Source organism: Trichosurus vulpecula, chromosome 6 (assembly GCF_011100635.1).
Source record: "Trichosurus vulpecula isolate mTriVul1 chromosome 6, mTriVul1.pri, whole genome shotgun sequence".
NCBI classification, from domain to species: Eukaryota; Metazoa; Chordata; class Mammalia; order Diprotodontia; family Phalangeridae; genus Trichosurus; species Trichosurus vulpecula.
Window position 1 is genome coordinate 72,452,562 of NC_050578.1, and position 17,459 is coordinate 72,470,020.

General features: G+C 39.7%; 1 protein-coding gene across 3 annotated transcripts in view; it reads left to right on the forward strand.

Annotated features, from left to right (window-relative positions):
• The first annotated feature begins 5,649 nt into the window (after window positions 1-5,649).
• The window catches only part of PRKG2 (protein kinase cGMP-dependent 2), a 123,829-nt gene continuing 112,019 nt past the window's right edge, over window positions 5,650-17,459 (forward strand). For all 3 annotated transcript variants that reach the window (XM_036764391.1, XM_036764390.1, XM_036764392.1), the window contains exon 1: window positions 5,650-6,101. In XM_036764391.1, the coding sequence (XP_036620286.1) occupies window positions 5,650-6,101 (452 nt within the window). The remainder of the gene's footprint in view (window positions 6,102-17,459) is intronic.

The following is a 17,459-nucleotide window of genomic DNA, read 5'->3' on the forward strand; positions in this document are numbered from 1 at the left end:
GGCCCTCTTTTTTATTAGCATCGCTGTTGCTAACCTCCTTCTCTCACTGAAAAATGAGAAAAAGAAAGAGAAAAAAACTCCTTGCAATAAATAAACATAGTCAAGTGAAACTTATCCACACCGGGTTCATGTCCAAAAGCGTATGTCTCTGGATCTTCTATCATCCTTCTGTTAATAGAGGGGGTGCCTTAAGACAAAGATAGAAGAAAACTGTAGGAAGTGGTCTCAGAGAACCTCTAATTTGGCCCTCTGGGCACCCTGTCTCTCTTAGAGGAGGCTAAGCCAAAAAATTTCTCCAAGCCATCCAAGCCATGACTATGAAAAAATTCCTGCCACTAAAATTCATGGGGTTCCTTCTGTGAAGTTTGGATTCAGTCAAAGGACTGCACTTGAGGACCTAGAGGGCCACATGTGGCCTCAAGGCTGCAGGATCCCCATGCCTGATGAAGAGATGCTCCCTGAAACTCTCTATAGTGCATCATCTGAACCAAATCAGCTGACTCCTTCTGGAACAATTATCTTGTTCCTCTAGGAAATCTTCCCTTCTCTTCTGCTGTTGGTCAATCAGTAGTCAGTTATTAAGTATTTATTGAGTGCCTACTATGGGGCAGCTAGGTGGTGCAGTGGATAGAGTACTGGGCCTGAAATCAGAAAGACTCATCTTCCTGAGTTCAAATCTGGCCTTAGACACTCACTAGCTGTGTGACCCTAGGTAAGTCACTAAACCCTGATTGCCTCAGTTTTCTTACCTATAAAATGAGCCAGAGAAAAAAATGGCAAATATTTGCCAAGAAAACCCCAGATGGGGTTGTGAAGAATCAGTCATGACTGAAATGAGTGAACAACAATAACACCATGTGCCAGGCACTGTACTAAGGGCTAGGGACACAAAGAATAGCAACAACACAAAGCAGTTCTTGTCCTCTAGGAGTTTACAATCTAATTAGAAGCAACTTGCTAACAACCATGTACAAACAAGCCATATACTGGATAAAGAAGAAATAATCAACAAAGGGAAAGTACTAAAATTAAGAGGGATTGAGAAAGGCTTCTTGGTAGAAGATGGAAGGAAGTCAGGGAGTCCAGGAGGCAGAGATGAGGATAGAGAGCATTCCAGGAATGGAAGACAGTATGAAAATGCCTAGAGCTGAGAGATCTTAGAGCAGCAAGGAGGCTACTGGATTGTTGAATTTGTGAGGGAGTTTAAGGTGTAAGAAGACCAGAAAAGTAGTCAGGTGACCTAGGTTATGCAGGGCTTTGAACACCAGGGCTTTGATGTTGGAGGCAGTAGAGAGTTATTGAGTTTATTGAGTATTGGAGTAATATTAAGTAATTGACTAAATTGGAGTTGATTGAGTAAGGGGTTGGCATGGGCAGACTTGTGCTTTAGGAAAATCACTTTGGGAGTTGAATAGAGGATGGACTGGAGTGGGGAGAGCCTTGAGGCAAGCATACCCACTAGTAGCTAGTGCAAAAGGCAAGGTATGAGGTGATGAGGGTTGTACTAGGATGGGGGCAGTATCAGGAGAAAGAAGGAAGCGAACTTAAGAGATGTTGTAAAAGTCAAATCAATAGGCCTTGGAAACAGACTGCCTGGGGAGGAAGATAATGAGGAGTTGAGGATGGCTCTTAGACTGTGAGCATGGAGCACTGGAAGGATGGTGGTGTCCTTGGCAGTAATAGGGAAATTTGGAAGATAGCAAGGATTGTAGGGGAAAGATAATGAGTTCAGTTTGGGGCGTGTTGGATGTAAGATATTTATAGAGCACCCCATTTGAGATATTCAAGAAGCAGTTGGAAATGTGAGACTGAAGGTCAGTAGGGATGTTAGACCTGAATCAAATAGACTGAGAATCCTGAGCATACAGATGATATTTGCTCACTTCTGCTTACTATTTTGCTCATACCACTCTTCCACTTTCCCAACTGAACTATAGTCAATAAAGAGCTGTAGTCACTAAAAAAGAGCCATGCTAGTCAGATGCCTCCTTAGCACTGGAACAAGTCTTGGTCAAAGAGTTGGCAACATGCTTGACCATTGGCCCTCTGGAGACATGGTTAGTCATTGTTCTTAGGTCTATCAAAGTTATTTTTCTTTACAATCTTGCTGTCCTTGTGTAAAATGTTTTCCTGGTTCTTCTCATTTCACTCTACATCAGTCCATATTACCTAGAGTTCTCTGGATAATAGGTTTATTCCATTATTTCTTGTGTCTGCTTGTAAAGGCAATCAGTAAATGAGAAGATCTTTCCTGCCCATTTGAATAGGTTTCAGGGGGGCTTTCAGGGTTGTAGGGGGAGTGGCTAAGACCAGAGCCAATGGTAGGCGCCTGAGTTCTGTTCTAGTCGACGGGATGATGTCTGGTGACTATATAAAAGGAGAGAACATAGCTTGGAGATTGAGATGTAGTGGAGGGAGGAGAAGGAGCAGTGGAGGTGGTGGCGGCAGCAGCAGGCGCTACTAAAAGCAGGACTGACCCTCGTGCAGACTGGAGAGTGCTGAGCAAGGTCTTGAGGCCAGTGGGTAATCTTCTTACTGGAGGGCCCTAGCATTGGGGAGAAGCACCAGTATGGCTTGGCTTGCTGCCATAATATTTTTCTGTAACCTCCTGGTCACTATTGTGAGATGGGCATATTGGTTTTGACAGGTTCTTTGCCAGTATCTTGCAGGATATCAGATTGGGGACACTATTGGTCTGCTATTTTGGAGCTTGAATAAATGCTTTAACTCCTCTGCCTTCTACTTAGAGAATTCCTTATATCCTGTGATTCTGGACCATTCAGGCATATTCATGATTTTCTTTGAAATCATGAATTCTGCCTTAATGATATAGTGATCCATCATTACATTCAGATGCTATGATTGGTTTGGTTGTTCCCCAATTGTCTACAAGGCAATATAAGGCATTCCCCTAAATTCCAGTTCTTTTCTTTTATCTTCATTCCTTCAACTCTCCCTTCAGGAGCAGGACATCTGTTTTGCTTGTGAATATTCCCTTTCTGGTATAACCCTTCCTCTTAACTCACTTCTCTTCCCTATCTTTGCATGTTTCCCTGTTGAGTTTGATGTGCTTCTACACTGTGCGTGTATGTACATGTGTGTGTATGCATATGTGTAACCCACCTTTGTCCAGTACTGACAAGAATGATGTTCATTTAATACTTTCTGCCCCTACTCCTTCTTCCATATTTGTACACTCTTCTCATGTACCCCAGTTGTGAGAAATGTCAAGTTATGGCTCCTTTCCTCTCTTTTTTACACTAGTGTATTCCTTTTTATCCTCCTTTTTTTAGACCATCAGTTCAAAATCAATTCATTTGACCTCTTGGTCAAGTACATTTACCTTTCTAGTGTTCTTTGTATGCTTTCTATTGTAAAGTTCCTGGCTTTTTCATGAGAAAGTCTTGAAAGTCCTCTATTCTATTAAAGATTAATTTTTTTCCTTTTAGAACTGCTCTTAACTCTGCCAGGTAAGTTATTCTTGCCTGTAAACCTACACCTTTCACCTTTTGGAATATTGTATTCCAAGATCTCCTCTCATTTATAGTAGAAGCTACCATATCTTGGTGTGATCTGGCTGTAGTACTTTGGTACCTGTGGTGCCTCTTTCTGGATACTCATAATAATTCTTCCTTTGATATGAAAGCACTGGATCTTGGCTATGACATTCCGGAGAGTTTTCTTTTGGGGGTTTCTTTTAGGAAAGAGTGGTGGATTTTTTCTATCTTCAGTTTCTCTTTCAATTCTACTAGATGTGAGCAGTTTTTATGTATGATCTTTTGAAATACAGCATATAGGATTTTTAAAAATTATAGTTTTCAGAGATTCCTGTGAATCTTAACTGATCTCTTCTTGTCCTTTTTTCCAGGTCAGATTTTTTTATAGCATTATCCTTTTTTTCTTCTATCTTTTGATCCTGATTGGGCAGCCATCTTTCTGTATTGTCCATCTAATATTGCTGCTTTGGCACCAATGCTCAGGGAAAGAAACACAAAATATGAAAGGCATCCCAATGCCCCAAGGATAAGGCTCAACTCTCCTAACCAAGACTATCCTCTAAATGACATGTGAGAATAGTCACTATGTTACCAGGTTGGATAAGGCCATCCCTACCTCAGTATTTACAGAAAGTCCCAGGGTGACATGATGCCACTTGGAGAACTGAAGAAAGAGAGAGGGGAGTTGCAGCTATTACCCTTTTAAAGTCCATTGAGTGGTTCACTCCTCTTGGATTAGTGGTCGGTCCTCTCTGCCTCCCACTGCCTTCAGCCATCATAATGCTGGGAATCAAGACTAACCAGGGTTGGTTGTATCATTGTAAAGCAATAAGTACTTCAGTGCTGAGCCATAAGTGTGCCACCCTCTCCCCTCCACCAAGAAGTTTTTGGTTAACTATGGTTCATGCTATATGGGATGGTTCCTGCAGTCCATCCCTATGCATGCTTCATGGGATTCAAACTCTGCTTCTAACAATGTCCACTTTTTTCCTTCACATAGAAGAGTCTGCCAATGAACAGAATCCATTGTTTGTGATAAGTGTTATTAAGTTGCCCTGTATTGAATATTAAAAAACAGACACATTTGTCATTGTAGAGGTCATCATTAGTCCATAAGAATCAGTCTGGGGATTCTGGTTGCTTCAGTGTTTCAGTTGTGGAGGGTTACTGGGCACAGTATATTTTCTCTGGGTATCCTCGACCTCTCAAGCTCAATAACCCTTTTCTGATTTTGGACAATGAGACATAATCAAGGATTAAATGGCTTATGTTCCCATCGTGTTTAGTGGATACCTACTTGTCAGGAGTTTAAATGTTTGCTCTGATAAAGTTTGAGTTTCATATCATGAATAGCCTTTAGAATAGAAGCATGTGTGAGAACAGGTTTAATCTGAGGAAATCATCATTTGGAGTGACTCAAAGATCATGATCCAGATTGGCGTTTACTCATTTATTTAAAGGTGGATTCTCCCTGTGTTTTAGAAGAGGGAACAAAGGAAAAGATGCCAGAGAAAGGCCATTCCTCCACTATTTATTTACAATACTAGCATTGCAGAATGACTTTTTTAAAGTGTATAATAGTGAGAAAATACTGAACCTGATAGGTGCATATGGTTTGAAAAAATTGCTAATAAAGAAATACCAAGTCTGTCTTCATAGCCCTCCTGAATACTTTCTAAATCAAGAGTAGATTTCTTTGCTCCAACAGCAAAGAGAAGTGTGAGAGATGTGGCATTCCCATGCCTTGGTTCTTCAGCTTCTAGTTTTTGTTTATTTCTCTGCCATGCTGACATCCAAATCTCAGTTTGGTTCTGTCGCTTCTTAGAGAGGCTGTTAGAACACCCTGAGAGAACAGGGGACCATTTATGTGAAAAGCAGAGCTGTGAATGGGTGCCAGTGAAGTTAAAATGGATGAAAGGTTTAATAAATGCCAATTCTACTTCACAATATGCCTTAGAGCCAGAAACATGGAAACTGATTGCTTCTACTGATTACTTATCAAGTCACTGATAATTTCTCTGCCTTTGTTTTGGGGCCAGGGGAGGTGGAGGAGGGGGAGGATATAGGAAGGGGGAGATGAGAGGGTTGCTGGAGGGTGTAAATTGGCTGAATAATACACATTTATGTGTTCTCATGCAGGTCACTGGCCAAAATGGGAAATGGTTCTGTGAAACCCAAACAGTCCAAGATTCCAGATGGCCATGCTGGGAAATTTTCCGGCACAATTGATGCTCTTCGGAGCAAAGTGATAGAACTGGAAAGGGAGCTGAAGAGGAAGGATGAAGAGCTGCAGCAGAGGGACTATCATCTTCGAGAGCTGCAGGAGAAGCTCTCAAAGCAGACAATTGCTCTTGCTGAGATCACTGAGGAGCTCCAAAACAAATGTATCCAGCTGAATAAGCTACAAGATGTAGTTAACATTCAGGGAGGAAACTCACTTCTATTTTCTCCATGCAAAGTGTCTCTTCAGATCAACAGAAGGACCTCAGGCTTAGTCTCTCTCCACAGCAGGAGAGGTGCCAAGGAAGGGGTATCTGCCGAACCAACCACCAGGACCTTTGCAGAATTTTCATTTGAGAAAGCAAGAGTCAGAAAGGACTCAAGGTAAGCATTTTGTCACAATCTAACTATACATCCTCACAATGATACATATTAACCCTCTTGGTTCTTGATGCTGTGTTGGTTGTGGGTTCTCTTCTAGTCTAATAAATTATTTCATAGAACTAACTCACTAGGATTTATCCATTTAATCGACCAATATTTTATTAAACTCTGATTCTGTGCCAGGTATTATGAGGCATTGGGAGATACAAAGAAGAAAGAGAAAAAGAAACAGAAGCAGTTCCTGCCCTTAAGGAGCTCATATTCTATAGAATGAGAGATTTCTGTGAACATAGGATTGCGTTATCCCAATTTACCATCAGGACTTTGTGCTCCTTTGTATCATGTAGACCAGTTGCAATATAGATTATTGTGTTTACTGAAAATCCCTTCTAATTCACTTAAGAACACCAAAAGTGCTTTTCATGGGAAACCTAAGCCATAGGGATGACATGCTTATCAGGTTTTAGGAACTGTAAGCTTCCTTCTTCATCTCTTTAAATTCTTTCTGTCTTGGGGTCCCCCTCCCCAAATTACAGTGCATCTTGAATGTGTAACACAAACATTGTAATAAAATGCCTTCTTGAAAAGTCTTGAAAACAGAAGAAAGGCAATAAAGCTTAGGATCATAGATTTAGAATTCAAAGGAGTTGTAAAAGTCATATACAGGGTGTCCCTAAAGCCTGGACACATAGGAAATTTGAAAGCAATGTGAAGTTGTTGCCTTGAGTTCACGTGAATCTTGCAAAGCACTTCAAACTTTGCATCACAAATTATGGAAATCATATTGGAGATGTTATTTGTTAATATTCCAATTAAATAAAATGTGGTTGAAAATTTCATTCATTTCATTTCTTGAAAATATGTATTTTTGCCTATGTGTCCAGACTTTAGGAACACCCTGTAGGTCAACAGCCTGATGTTATAAATGAGAAAAGTGAGGCCCAGAGAGGTTAAGGTACTTTTCCAAGGCCACACAGCAGAGGCAGAATTCAAATTGAGGGCTTTCTGACCCTAAAACCAACATCTTTCTTTTACATATCACTACCTTGCAATCACTTGCGTTAATTAAATGTCAAAATCAACCTGAAGATAAATATTTTAATGAAAATATAAATATTGGCAGCATCATTTAAACATTTTTATGCACACATATCTTTTGGCCAACAACTGAATTACTAGAAGAAAGAAAAACAATTAGAAAGTTAAGATTCTACTTGTGAATTTCTGGAACAGATATCCAGTTTGGTCATTGAAGATAGAGTTATTCCGTGCTTCAGTTACAGGGGTTTGAAAGGGAGATTAGGGAATCATTTGGGCATAGCATAGGTTGTCTGGTGTGCAGGGGAAGAGTGTTTCAGTACACTGAGTCATTTTAAAGAGCAGGATTGTTGTCCAGTGAATGGGAAGTGTTGAAAAGCCACTGGGTTTGTTTGACTTACCCTGCGAACACATAAGATCTTCACAGATCCAAAGGCCTACACTTTTCGTAAGCAATTAATTTTCTGTTTTACATAGATGTTGATTAGCAAACTTTAGTCCTGGTAGAATGATATTCCTGGCTCATTACACTTTTTAAAAGTGCCTGGCATATAGTAAGTGTTTAATAAATGCTTGCTGCCTATTGCCGCGTTGAGTATCTGCTAGTATACAGGCCTATTAATCAGAGACATCTGGTACAAAGCTACTGGGGCTGCCTTTCAATAGGAAAGCCTACATTATCATTTGAAAGCATTGTTTGTTTTTCATGAAAAGAAAAGACAAAACAAAAGCCTTGCCTCTTAACTTCTGGTATTTACTCCCTTTTTTAGGAAGGACCATTATTTTCATTTATCACTCCCACCCTGGGGAGCCGAATAGGTAAAAGTAGAAAATGCCAGTGAGTAATATGTTGAAATGAGATGGGAAAAGAGAGGAAAGAATCCTGTGTCTGTGATGCCTGCAGTAACAATGCTGCATTATTGGGTGACAGCAGTGACATATCAAAATATAGACAAAACTTTTCCTTTGTCAACAGGAATATTTATATGGAAGAGGAAAATCATAATAGCTTACATTTTTAGAGTGGGTTAAGGAGAAAGGTGTTTTTTATCCATTGTTTCGTTTGATCGTTCTAATGACTCTGTGAGATAGATATCACAGATGTTCTTATAAACACTTTACAGATGAAACAGGGTGTTAGAGATGAGCAGTAGGAAGAGGCCAGGTGGTGAAGAGCTTTGAATGTTGAAGTGTTCAAGATGGCACAGAAAGCCTCTTTACTGAATAGTAAACACCTGGGATTATTTTAGCTCTTCAAACATCAGCTGGTCACAGAATCTACTCTTGCCAATGATATAAATTCCATTTCCTCCACATCTCAGTAGAAGGTCTTCATGAGTAACAACCATTTAGTGAGGAACCTTTTCAGACTTAGTTAATTAGGCTGATCCATAGATAGTAGACAAACAGAAGTTGCTAGGCCTGTGCTGGAAATATTTCTGACTCACTAATCTTGTATTTACTTATGTATCTTCTCTCTCTGTCTCTGTGTGTGTGTCTCTCTCTGTCTCTGTCTCTGTCTCTCTCTCATGTCTCTCCCATTAGAATGAGATCTCCTTGAAGACAGGGACTGTATTTGCTTTTTCTTTGTCTCCTCACTGCTTACTTAGCCCAAAGCTTAGCACACAGCAAGCACTTAATAAATGTTTGCTGATTAACTCTTTCATGAGGGCAAAGCAATTGGCTTAGGCTGCACACCAAAGATGAACATCATAGACTCCATCCATATCCAGAGTGGGAAACAAGTATTTAAACAAGCTTTACACTTGGCCTTCGATGCTGATACACTTTGCTCAGACCAGCTCAAACTTTGTGATAATTCCCAAGTAATATATATGATTAGGAGGACCCTTCCAATGATAACTACCATCAGAGTATGTGGTGATGTGGGAAGACTGACTTTTTGATGGAGGGGACTAATATAGGAAACTATTTTCTCTCACCTGGCAAGATGACGGTACAAAATACTGGAATTCATTGCTTTGAAGGTGGATAGGTAGTAGTTGGGTTAGCATGGGTAAAACAGCAAAATCTTCATCTTGGAGTAGTATCATTAAGTGAGGACCCATTTAGATCAGCTCTGCCAAAAGTATTCTGTAGGGGTTCTAGCTAAAATGGATGGGACCCAAACACTTTTGGATTACTGGGACTCATCACATCTGTTTTAAATAAAGAGAATTAATTAATTGCTGCTCTGCCAGAATAGAATTGCCCCATAATCCCCTTTCCTGGGAAAGTGCTGCCCCAGAACTGTAACTAGCAATTGTTGAACATGGGGACATTGCCACAGATGTTCCTGAGCAGAGACCGATTCAGTTATATCAAAGACGGTGAGTGATGAAACCTCAGGGAAAGGCTCTGGACCTCAAGGCACAAGACCTCCCCTACACCTCCCCTATGGTGAGGAGGATGGAGAGGATACCAAGAAATTGCTAGTAAGGAGGCCACCCAAGAGGGAGTGATTATGTTTGAGCCACAGGAAGTAAAGCTTGTCTCTGGTACGACTGCAGGGGATAATTATTCTTTTGGTTAAATCTTCTTTTTTTTTTATTATGAATTTAATCTCTAACAAATACAAGAATGAGAATAAGAGGCTTGCAGAAGAAACTATCAACTTCTGTTATATACATTGTTTTAAAAGAAGCATATGTATATGTATATATACAGTAGATATGTATGTATAATTTTATAAGGTAGTAACAAAACTACTCTGTGTTTACAGCTGCCCTTTTTATTTATGTGCATTTTTAGAAAGCATTTGATTGATGCTCTTTTATTTGCATATCTATCACTACCCACTAATCTACCAGCCTTCCCTTCCCTTCCCTTCCCTTCCCTAGTAATAAATATGTATAATTCAGCAAAACAAAACAACACATTGGTCACGTTTAAGAATGCATACATATCTCATTCTGCATCTCTAGTCCATTACCTCTTTGTCCAGAGGTGGGAGATAGATTTCATCATTGGTCTTTTGAAGTAATTATTATTCATTGCTTTGACCAGAGTTCTGAGGTTTTTTGAACTTGATTTTTTCCTATAGCCCCAAAGTAATGCAATTGTATGTACCTTTGAACCACCAATATTACTATTTAGGCATGTATTCCAAGGATCAGGGATATAGGGAAAGAATCTTTATGTATTAAAATATTTATAGCAGCACTTTTCATAGTATCAAATAACCGGAAACAAAATTGATGCCCATCAGTTGGAGAAAGGCTGAACAAATTATGGCATATGGATGCAATGGAATATTACAACCTGCCATCATAAAAATGACGAATGTGATAGATTCAGAGAAATACAATAAGACTCCTCCAAACTGATGCAGAGTAAAACGAGCAGGATGAGAGAAACAACTTCACTGAGGATTCTAACAGTCATCTTTCTGGTCTGTAAAGATCATGTCAGTTTCATTTTCTCTCCTGTTATTATTCCTGCCTTTCTTTCTGAAGAAAGCTTTCATGATTTATAGGAATTAGGCTTTTGAATGGTCTATATGCCCCTGATCTCTAATATTTCTTATTTCTGAGCAGTATTTTCTAACATACTTTTCACTCTTCTCCGCAATATCAGCCTTTGCACTGGAGTCACTGAGTATTAAAGTATATATTGAATTAATGTAGATCATCTTATCAAGTTCTTTAGAGCATTTTTCTAGCTTCTCATGTAGAACTTGGAAGAATCTTCTGACCCTCTCATTTTAGAGATGAGGAAACCAGCCCAGAGATGTGAGGTAACTGACCAGGGACACAAAGATAGTGACTCTGGCAGTTTGTCAATAAATATTTTAAAGCATCTACTGTGCACCAGATGGGCTAAGTGCGCATAAGTAATTTCATAATCTGTATTTATTTCCATGCTGGTCTTCTTGCAAATGCTAATCAAAGCTACAATGTAAGATGACCAAGTATCCCATGGAGTATTGTTTCTTTTTTGTCTTTGGATGCACAATGAAACAAACTTTGCTAACTCCTTTATTTGCTTCTTGAGGAAGAATCTGAGAGCCTCCTTTGTCTTTAGATGAAATTTCCTTTTGCGTTCTGGTTTCATTTCTGGTGAGGATGTCAAGACTGATATGACTGTGAGCTCCTAAAGGGCAGGGAGTGCCTTTTGCCTTTCTTTGTATCCCCCAGTGCTTATCACAGTGCCTGGCACACGGTAGGTACTCAGCAAATACTTGTTGGCTGATTTGAGCTCTTTTTGTATTATGCTCAAAGGTGACTGATTGGTGATGAAGAAGCACAAGCTTCTTCAAACCTGCCAATCATAATCTCAACCTGCGGTGGTTTAATTCTCATCTTCTTATTGAACTGAATAATATTTAGAATTTAAATCATAATCTCCTTGTCACATAATCTCATGTTTCTCATTTTCCACATGAAAGGGCTGAATATGAATGAAACTTTTTCAGGTGTTCTTCTGTATAGACAATTATAATAGATGATGTTTTCTGACTCAGGAAAGAATGACCATGTTCTCTTTTCTTTAAATACTTGGTGTTCTGAAATTACTTGCTGTAAATGGTGCTCTCAGTCCCCTTCCTTTTCCATCCTGGTAGGCATCTGGGGCAAGGCCTGGTTGATGGAGATATAGTCATTGAGGAAGGGTTTCTGCCACCTCTTCCTCCTTCCTCAGTGCAGCATAGCTGGCCTGCTCCACTTCCTTCTAATCTTTGCTGCCCTTGTTCACAGCATGGGTTCTGACTGGACACATTCACATGCTCTATCTGCTCAATCTGGCCCTTGGACCGTGGACAACATCGGCCTAACTTTTCTTGCTAACTAGATACTAAGTTCACTTGTTTCTGCTAAAGAAGTCCAGGTTCTCTTATCACTCTTTAAAGTAGTGCACGGCAGTTTATGAACCTACCCTGTTATAGCTTTGTATCACCCTAGAGGAGGATTTATTTCCTAAGAGAACAAGAGAAACAAAAGCTGTGGACATATGTGAAGGAATATGTGATGAAAAGCCTTATTCGAACAGCTTGATTGATGACAAATCCACTTTTCTTCATTTCCCTTAAAATAGCAGAAGGTACAACCATATATTAATACAGAAAGATGTAAGACAATAAAGATCCCACTATTACCCTCCTCTTCTCATTTTCAAGATCATGGGGATACTGTGGAGGAAGTCTGCATTTATGCTAGTCTGGATTTACAGGGTTTGCAGTCTAGTGACAATTAAATGTGGGAACAAACAGAAATTGACTTTCCATACTAAACATGATCACTGAGTATACCTGCCAGACTATTGCCCTGGAAACATTTCAACATTTTATGATAATGTTCTTGTGGACCTTTCTGGATCAATTTGGAAGTATTAACCATGATGAGTTTTGTAAATCGGAGAAATGAACATTTCATCAGCCCCAGGCAACCTTCTTGTAGTTCATTTTAGGTCCAGATGGACAACAAATCGGTTTAGATACAGGTGTGGGGAACCTACAGCCTCGAGGCCACATGTGGCCCTCTGGGTCCTCAAGTATAGCCCTTTAACTAATTCCAAGTTTTACAGAACAAATCCTTTTATTAAGGGGATTTGTTCTGTGAAGTTTGAATTTAGTGAATTCATGTGGCCTTGAGGCTGTAGGTTCCCCACCCCTGCATCCAGAACATGTGGAGCCTATAGAGTGTTAAGGATACCTTCTGAAATCAAGCCCTGGGACTGCTTCCTTGGAACTACGAATTTTTACTGAAAAGTTTCTGAGGCTATTTGTGATTGATGGGTCTACTGACATGTATTTAGTAAAAGTGGGCTAGATTCCACTGAGAACTGGAAGAGTTTAAAAAGCCATTTATACCTTTTGAAAAGAGTTGGAAAGGAACAGGAGGATGTAAATCTATAGATTTTATGACAACTCATACCCACTCAACATAACAGTTACACCCTCCCCCTAATGTATATGGAGCTATTAACCACTGAGCCGGTTCTAGATGCAGGGTGGTTCTTTCATATGTAGGGGACTTGATGTCCACTGGTGGTCTTCACAAATCATAAGTCATTTCATCTGACAAACTTTGATTAACTATCACATGCAAGGCACAAGATTCTAGAAATACAGAGACAAAATCAAAACAATCTCTAGCACTATGGAGTTTATATTCTGCTGCAGTGTGAGACTGGTGAATACATCATGTACACAAGCAAATACAACAATTTGAGTGTAAGGAAATCTTTATCCTGCTAGGAAGCTTTACCCTGCTATGCATGTTGGAACACTTGTCCATCCATTTTTGCCTCCATATTGGTTCAAAAATTGCCTCTAGTATGGTTCGAGACTAACTATGCAGATGTACTGTCTGAGAAAAGCAAGGCAGATGTGCTGTCCTGGAGTGTGTTTTATGAGACAAGTCAAACCATTATTAGATTTGTTTTTGCTTCCATTTTGTCCTAATAGAATGTTTCTTCTTCTTGCCTTCTACTTCCCTCTTTAAAAGAAAAAGAAGGAAGTCGGTCAACTAGCATTTATTAAGTACCTACTATGTGCCAGGCCCTTTGCTAAGTGTTGGGGATACAAAGAAATTCAAAAACAACCCCTGTTCTCCAGGAGCTCACAGTCTGATGGGGAGACATTGTGAAAAAAATGATGTATGAGTAAGTTCTATACAGAGTAAATGGAGGGTAGTCTCTGAGTGAAGGCATCAGGTTTAAGGGGAATTGGGACAGGCTTCTTGAAGAAAACTCCACTTCAGCTGAGACTTGAAGGGAGCCAGAGAAGCTAGGAGATAGAGGTGAGGAGGGTGAGAGTTCTAGGCATTGGGAGATGGAGTGTTTCATGAGAACAGCAAAGAGGCCAGTGTCATTGGCTGGCAGAGTACATAGGAGTGAGGAGAATATAAGAAGACTTGAAAAGGAACAAAGGGACCAGGTTAAAAAGGGCTTTAAAAGACAGAGGACTTTATATTTTGTTTTTGAGGTAATGGAGAGCCACTGGAGTTTATTGAATCAGGGGGGTCAGACCTGAGCTTTAAGATCACTTTGACAGCTGAATGGAGGATGGATTGGGGTAGTGAGGCAGAGAGATCAACCAGTAGTTTATGGCAATAATCTAGGTGTGAGGGCCTGTTTGAAGGTAGTTGCTGTGTCAGAGGAGAGAAGCAAGTATATACTACAGGGTGTCTCTAAAGTCTGGACGCGTGAAATCTTGTTAACATCTCATCGTCAGTTTCACCTAAGACCGTGTTGTTCAGTGACTTCTTTTTCTGGGGTATGCTAAAGGACAAGGTATACTCAGTGAAAATCACAGATGCAACACACTTGATTGAATGCATAAAGAGTGAACGTGCTAAAATTGACAGCAATGTGGAATTATTGCATCGCGTTCACATGAATCTTGCAAAGCCCATCAACCTTTGCTTCAGAAATAGTGGAAATCATATTGAAGATGTTATTTGTTAATATTCCAATTAAATAAAATGTTGAAAATTTCATTTATTTCATTTCTTGAAAATATGCATTTTTGCCTATGTGTCCAGACTTTAGGAACACCCTGTAGAGAGGTTATGAAGGTAGAAATCATAGGACTTAGCACTGATTGGATTTGTGGGGTGAGAGAAAGTGAGGCATCAAGGATGATCATAGGTTGGGAAGATGGTAGTACACTAGCCAGTAGTTGCAAAGTTAGGAAGAGGGGAGGGTTTGGAGAGAAAGAAAATGAATTCGGTTTTGGAAATGTTGAATTTAAGATATCTATGGAGCATTTGATTTGAGACATCTAATAAAGAGTTGGAGATGAGAGAGGAGGTCAGCAGAGAGGTTAGGACTGGACACAAAGATTAGAGAATCATCTGTATAAAGATTAAACTTGAATCCATGGGTGCTGATGGCATTGCCAAGTGAAATAGTAGGAGAAGAGGACTCACAACAGAGCCTTTGAGGACACTCATGGTTAGTGGGAGTGACATGAATGAAAATCCAACAGATGGAAAAAGCTTTGTTAGACAGGTGGGAGATAAGTAGGAGAGAGTAGTGTCCTGAAAAACTAGAGAGAAGAGATTATCATGGAGAATATGATGATCAACAGTGCAAAGACTGCAGAGAGGTTAAGGTTGAGGATGGAAAAGGCTATTTGATTTGGCAATTAAGAGATCATCAGTAACTTGGAGAGAGCTGTTTTGGCTTAATGAAGAGGTTGGAAGCTAGACCACAAAGAGTTAAAAAGAGTGAGAGGAAAGAAAGTAGAAGCACCTGTTGTAGATGGCCTTCTTAAGGAGCTGTAACAACAAGGTTGCCAGCACAGGTCCTTTGATCTGCTTTTCTAAGGAAAGTAGCTTTAAGGGGTTAACAATCTCACTTTAATTAAACATACATATACCATTCACTTAGTTCGGGGGGGGGGGGGGGAAAGCCAGCACCCTGAACTTCAGAGAGAATACAAACAGAAATTACAAGCATACATTATATAAATAGAGCAAATAAACATGAATCAGCAGACAGGCTTCTAGCTGTCTGTCCAAGCAATACACAAACAGTTACCAGAGAGAGAAGCACTAACATCTGGGTTTTCAAAGCTGGGGGAGGGGCTGCTTCAGAGTCTCCTCACTATCACTCTTTCAATGAGTGTGCCCCCAAAGGCAAATACCAACCTCTGAGTTTATATACTTGTCTCAGGGCCCTGGGGCGCTTAAGTACCTCAGTGCTGAGAAACACTAAGGAAAACAGCAAAAGGTTCTATTTTGCTTGCCATTACATTTGAAAGGCAAGACTTCATCAAAGGTACTTGATTACCTCAGTGCTGAGAAGAACTCCAAAACAAAAAACGAAAGGGTCCCACTTTAGCTGCCCCATTCAAACAAAGGCAAGACTCATTAAAGGCACTTGATGGCCTTAGCATTTCAAAAGAGAAAACACTAAGAAAGTCCCATCCTTATTACCACAACAGGAGCTTAGCCAATGAAAGGTAGGTACAATATACCACTAGAACTAGTGGGGATGGGCAGATAAAGGTGTTTTCAGGATGAGGAAGTCATGGGCATGTTTTTAGGCAACAAGGTAGTGGCCATGGACAGGGAGTGATTGAGTAGCGTGAGAGAGTAGGGATGATAGAGGGGGCAGAGAGGACTGAAGAGAATAGCATTACTTTTGTATGTAAATGGGTTTACCTTGGCAAGAATTCCAGAGAGGTGACTTGCTCAAGCTCACAAAGATGATAAATAGAAGAGCCACAATTTGAACCCAAACCTCCTGACTCCAAATTTAGCGTACCTTGTTACTTTTTTACTTTGTAAATCTTTCCATGATGGCATGAGAAGTAGAATACATGTTTTATTTTACTTTTGAAAATGTGCAAAAATCTCCTTCATAGGAGATTTCAAACATACATACTTGCTGTGTTGTTACTATGGTCCTTGCAAGAGTGTTTTTAACAGGCTCCATGGGAATTGTACCCTAGCTAACTCAAGAGGTTTGGCTCACCCTCAACTTTTAAGTCAGTAAATCCATAGGTACTTTAGTTTCTGAGATGAAAGGAGGTAAGTAGCTCTAGACAACTAAAATTATTCATATATTTTGTTATCATATCACTTTAATTTCCAAATATATCTCTTCTCACTCCATTACTCAGAGATTCATCTGTAACAAAGAGTTAAAAAAAAGAAAGTGTTTCATCAACACTGCCCAACATGTCAACCAAATCTGACTACATTCTAGGCAAAAATCTTAATCCAGGAAACAGTTTGTGGTGCCCTCCTACCTCCTTTAAAAAGATTTATTTATGAATCTTGCCTCTTCTTTACGAGCTCATTACATTCGGTATGGGTGCCAAAGTGATCTCCCCAGCACAGTCTAAGTGTTTAATAGATGTTTTTCCATTCATTCTCTCATCCAATTAGTCAGTCATTCATAAAGCTCATGTTTAACCATATTTCTCCTCTGCTAGGATCAAATGCAAACTTTCCTGTATAGCATTTAAAGTTCTTGACAGCCTGGTTCCAAGATGTCCTCTTTGCATGTGCTTATGATTAAGCTCAATTGGCCTTTTTGCAGTTCTCCTCTCCCATTTCTATTCCTGTAAACAGGCAGTTCCCCAGGCCTGGAATCCACTAACTCCCCCATTAGCCTTTTGTTTCCTTAAAAACTCAGTTCAAATGCCTACACGAAGGAGGCATTTCCCGATTTCTTTGACTTCTAGTGTCTACTCCCTCCCTCTAAATCATATGAATATAAATATAAAACCTTATATTAAAAAAGTTATATTTCAAAAAATATAAAACCTTATATATATTTTGTATCTACATAAAGGCATGTCTGCTACTTCTTACCATAGAATATAGCTCCTTGAGGGTAAGGATTATTTCATTTTTATCTTTATGTGCT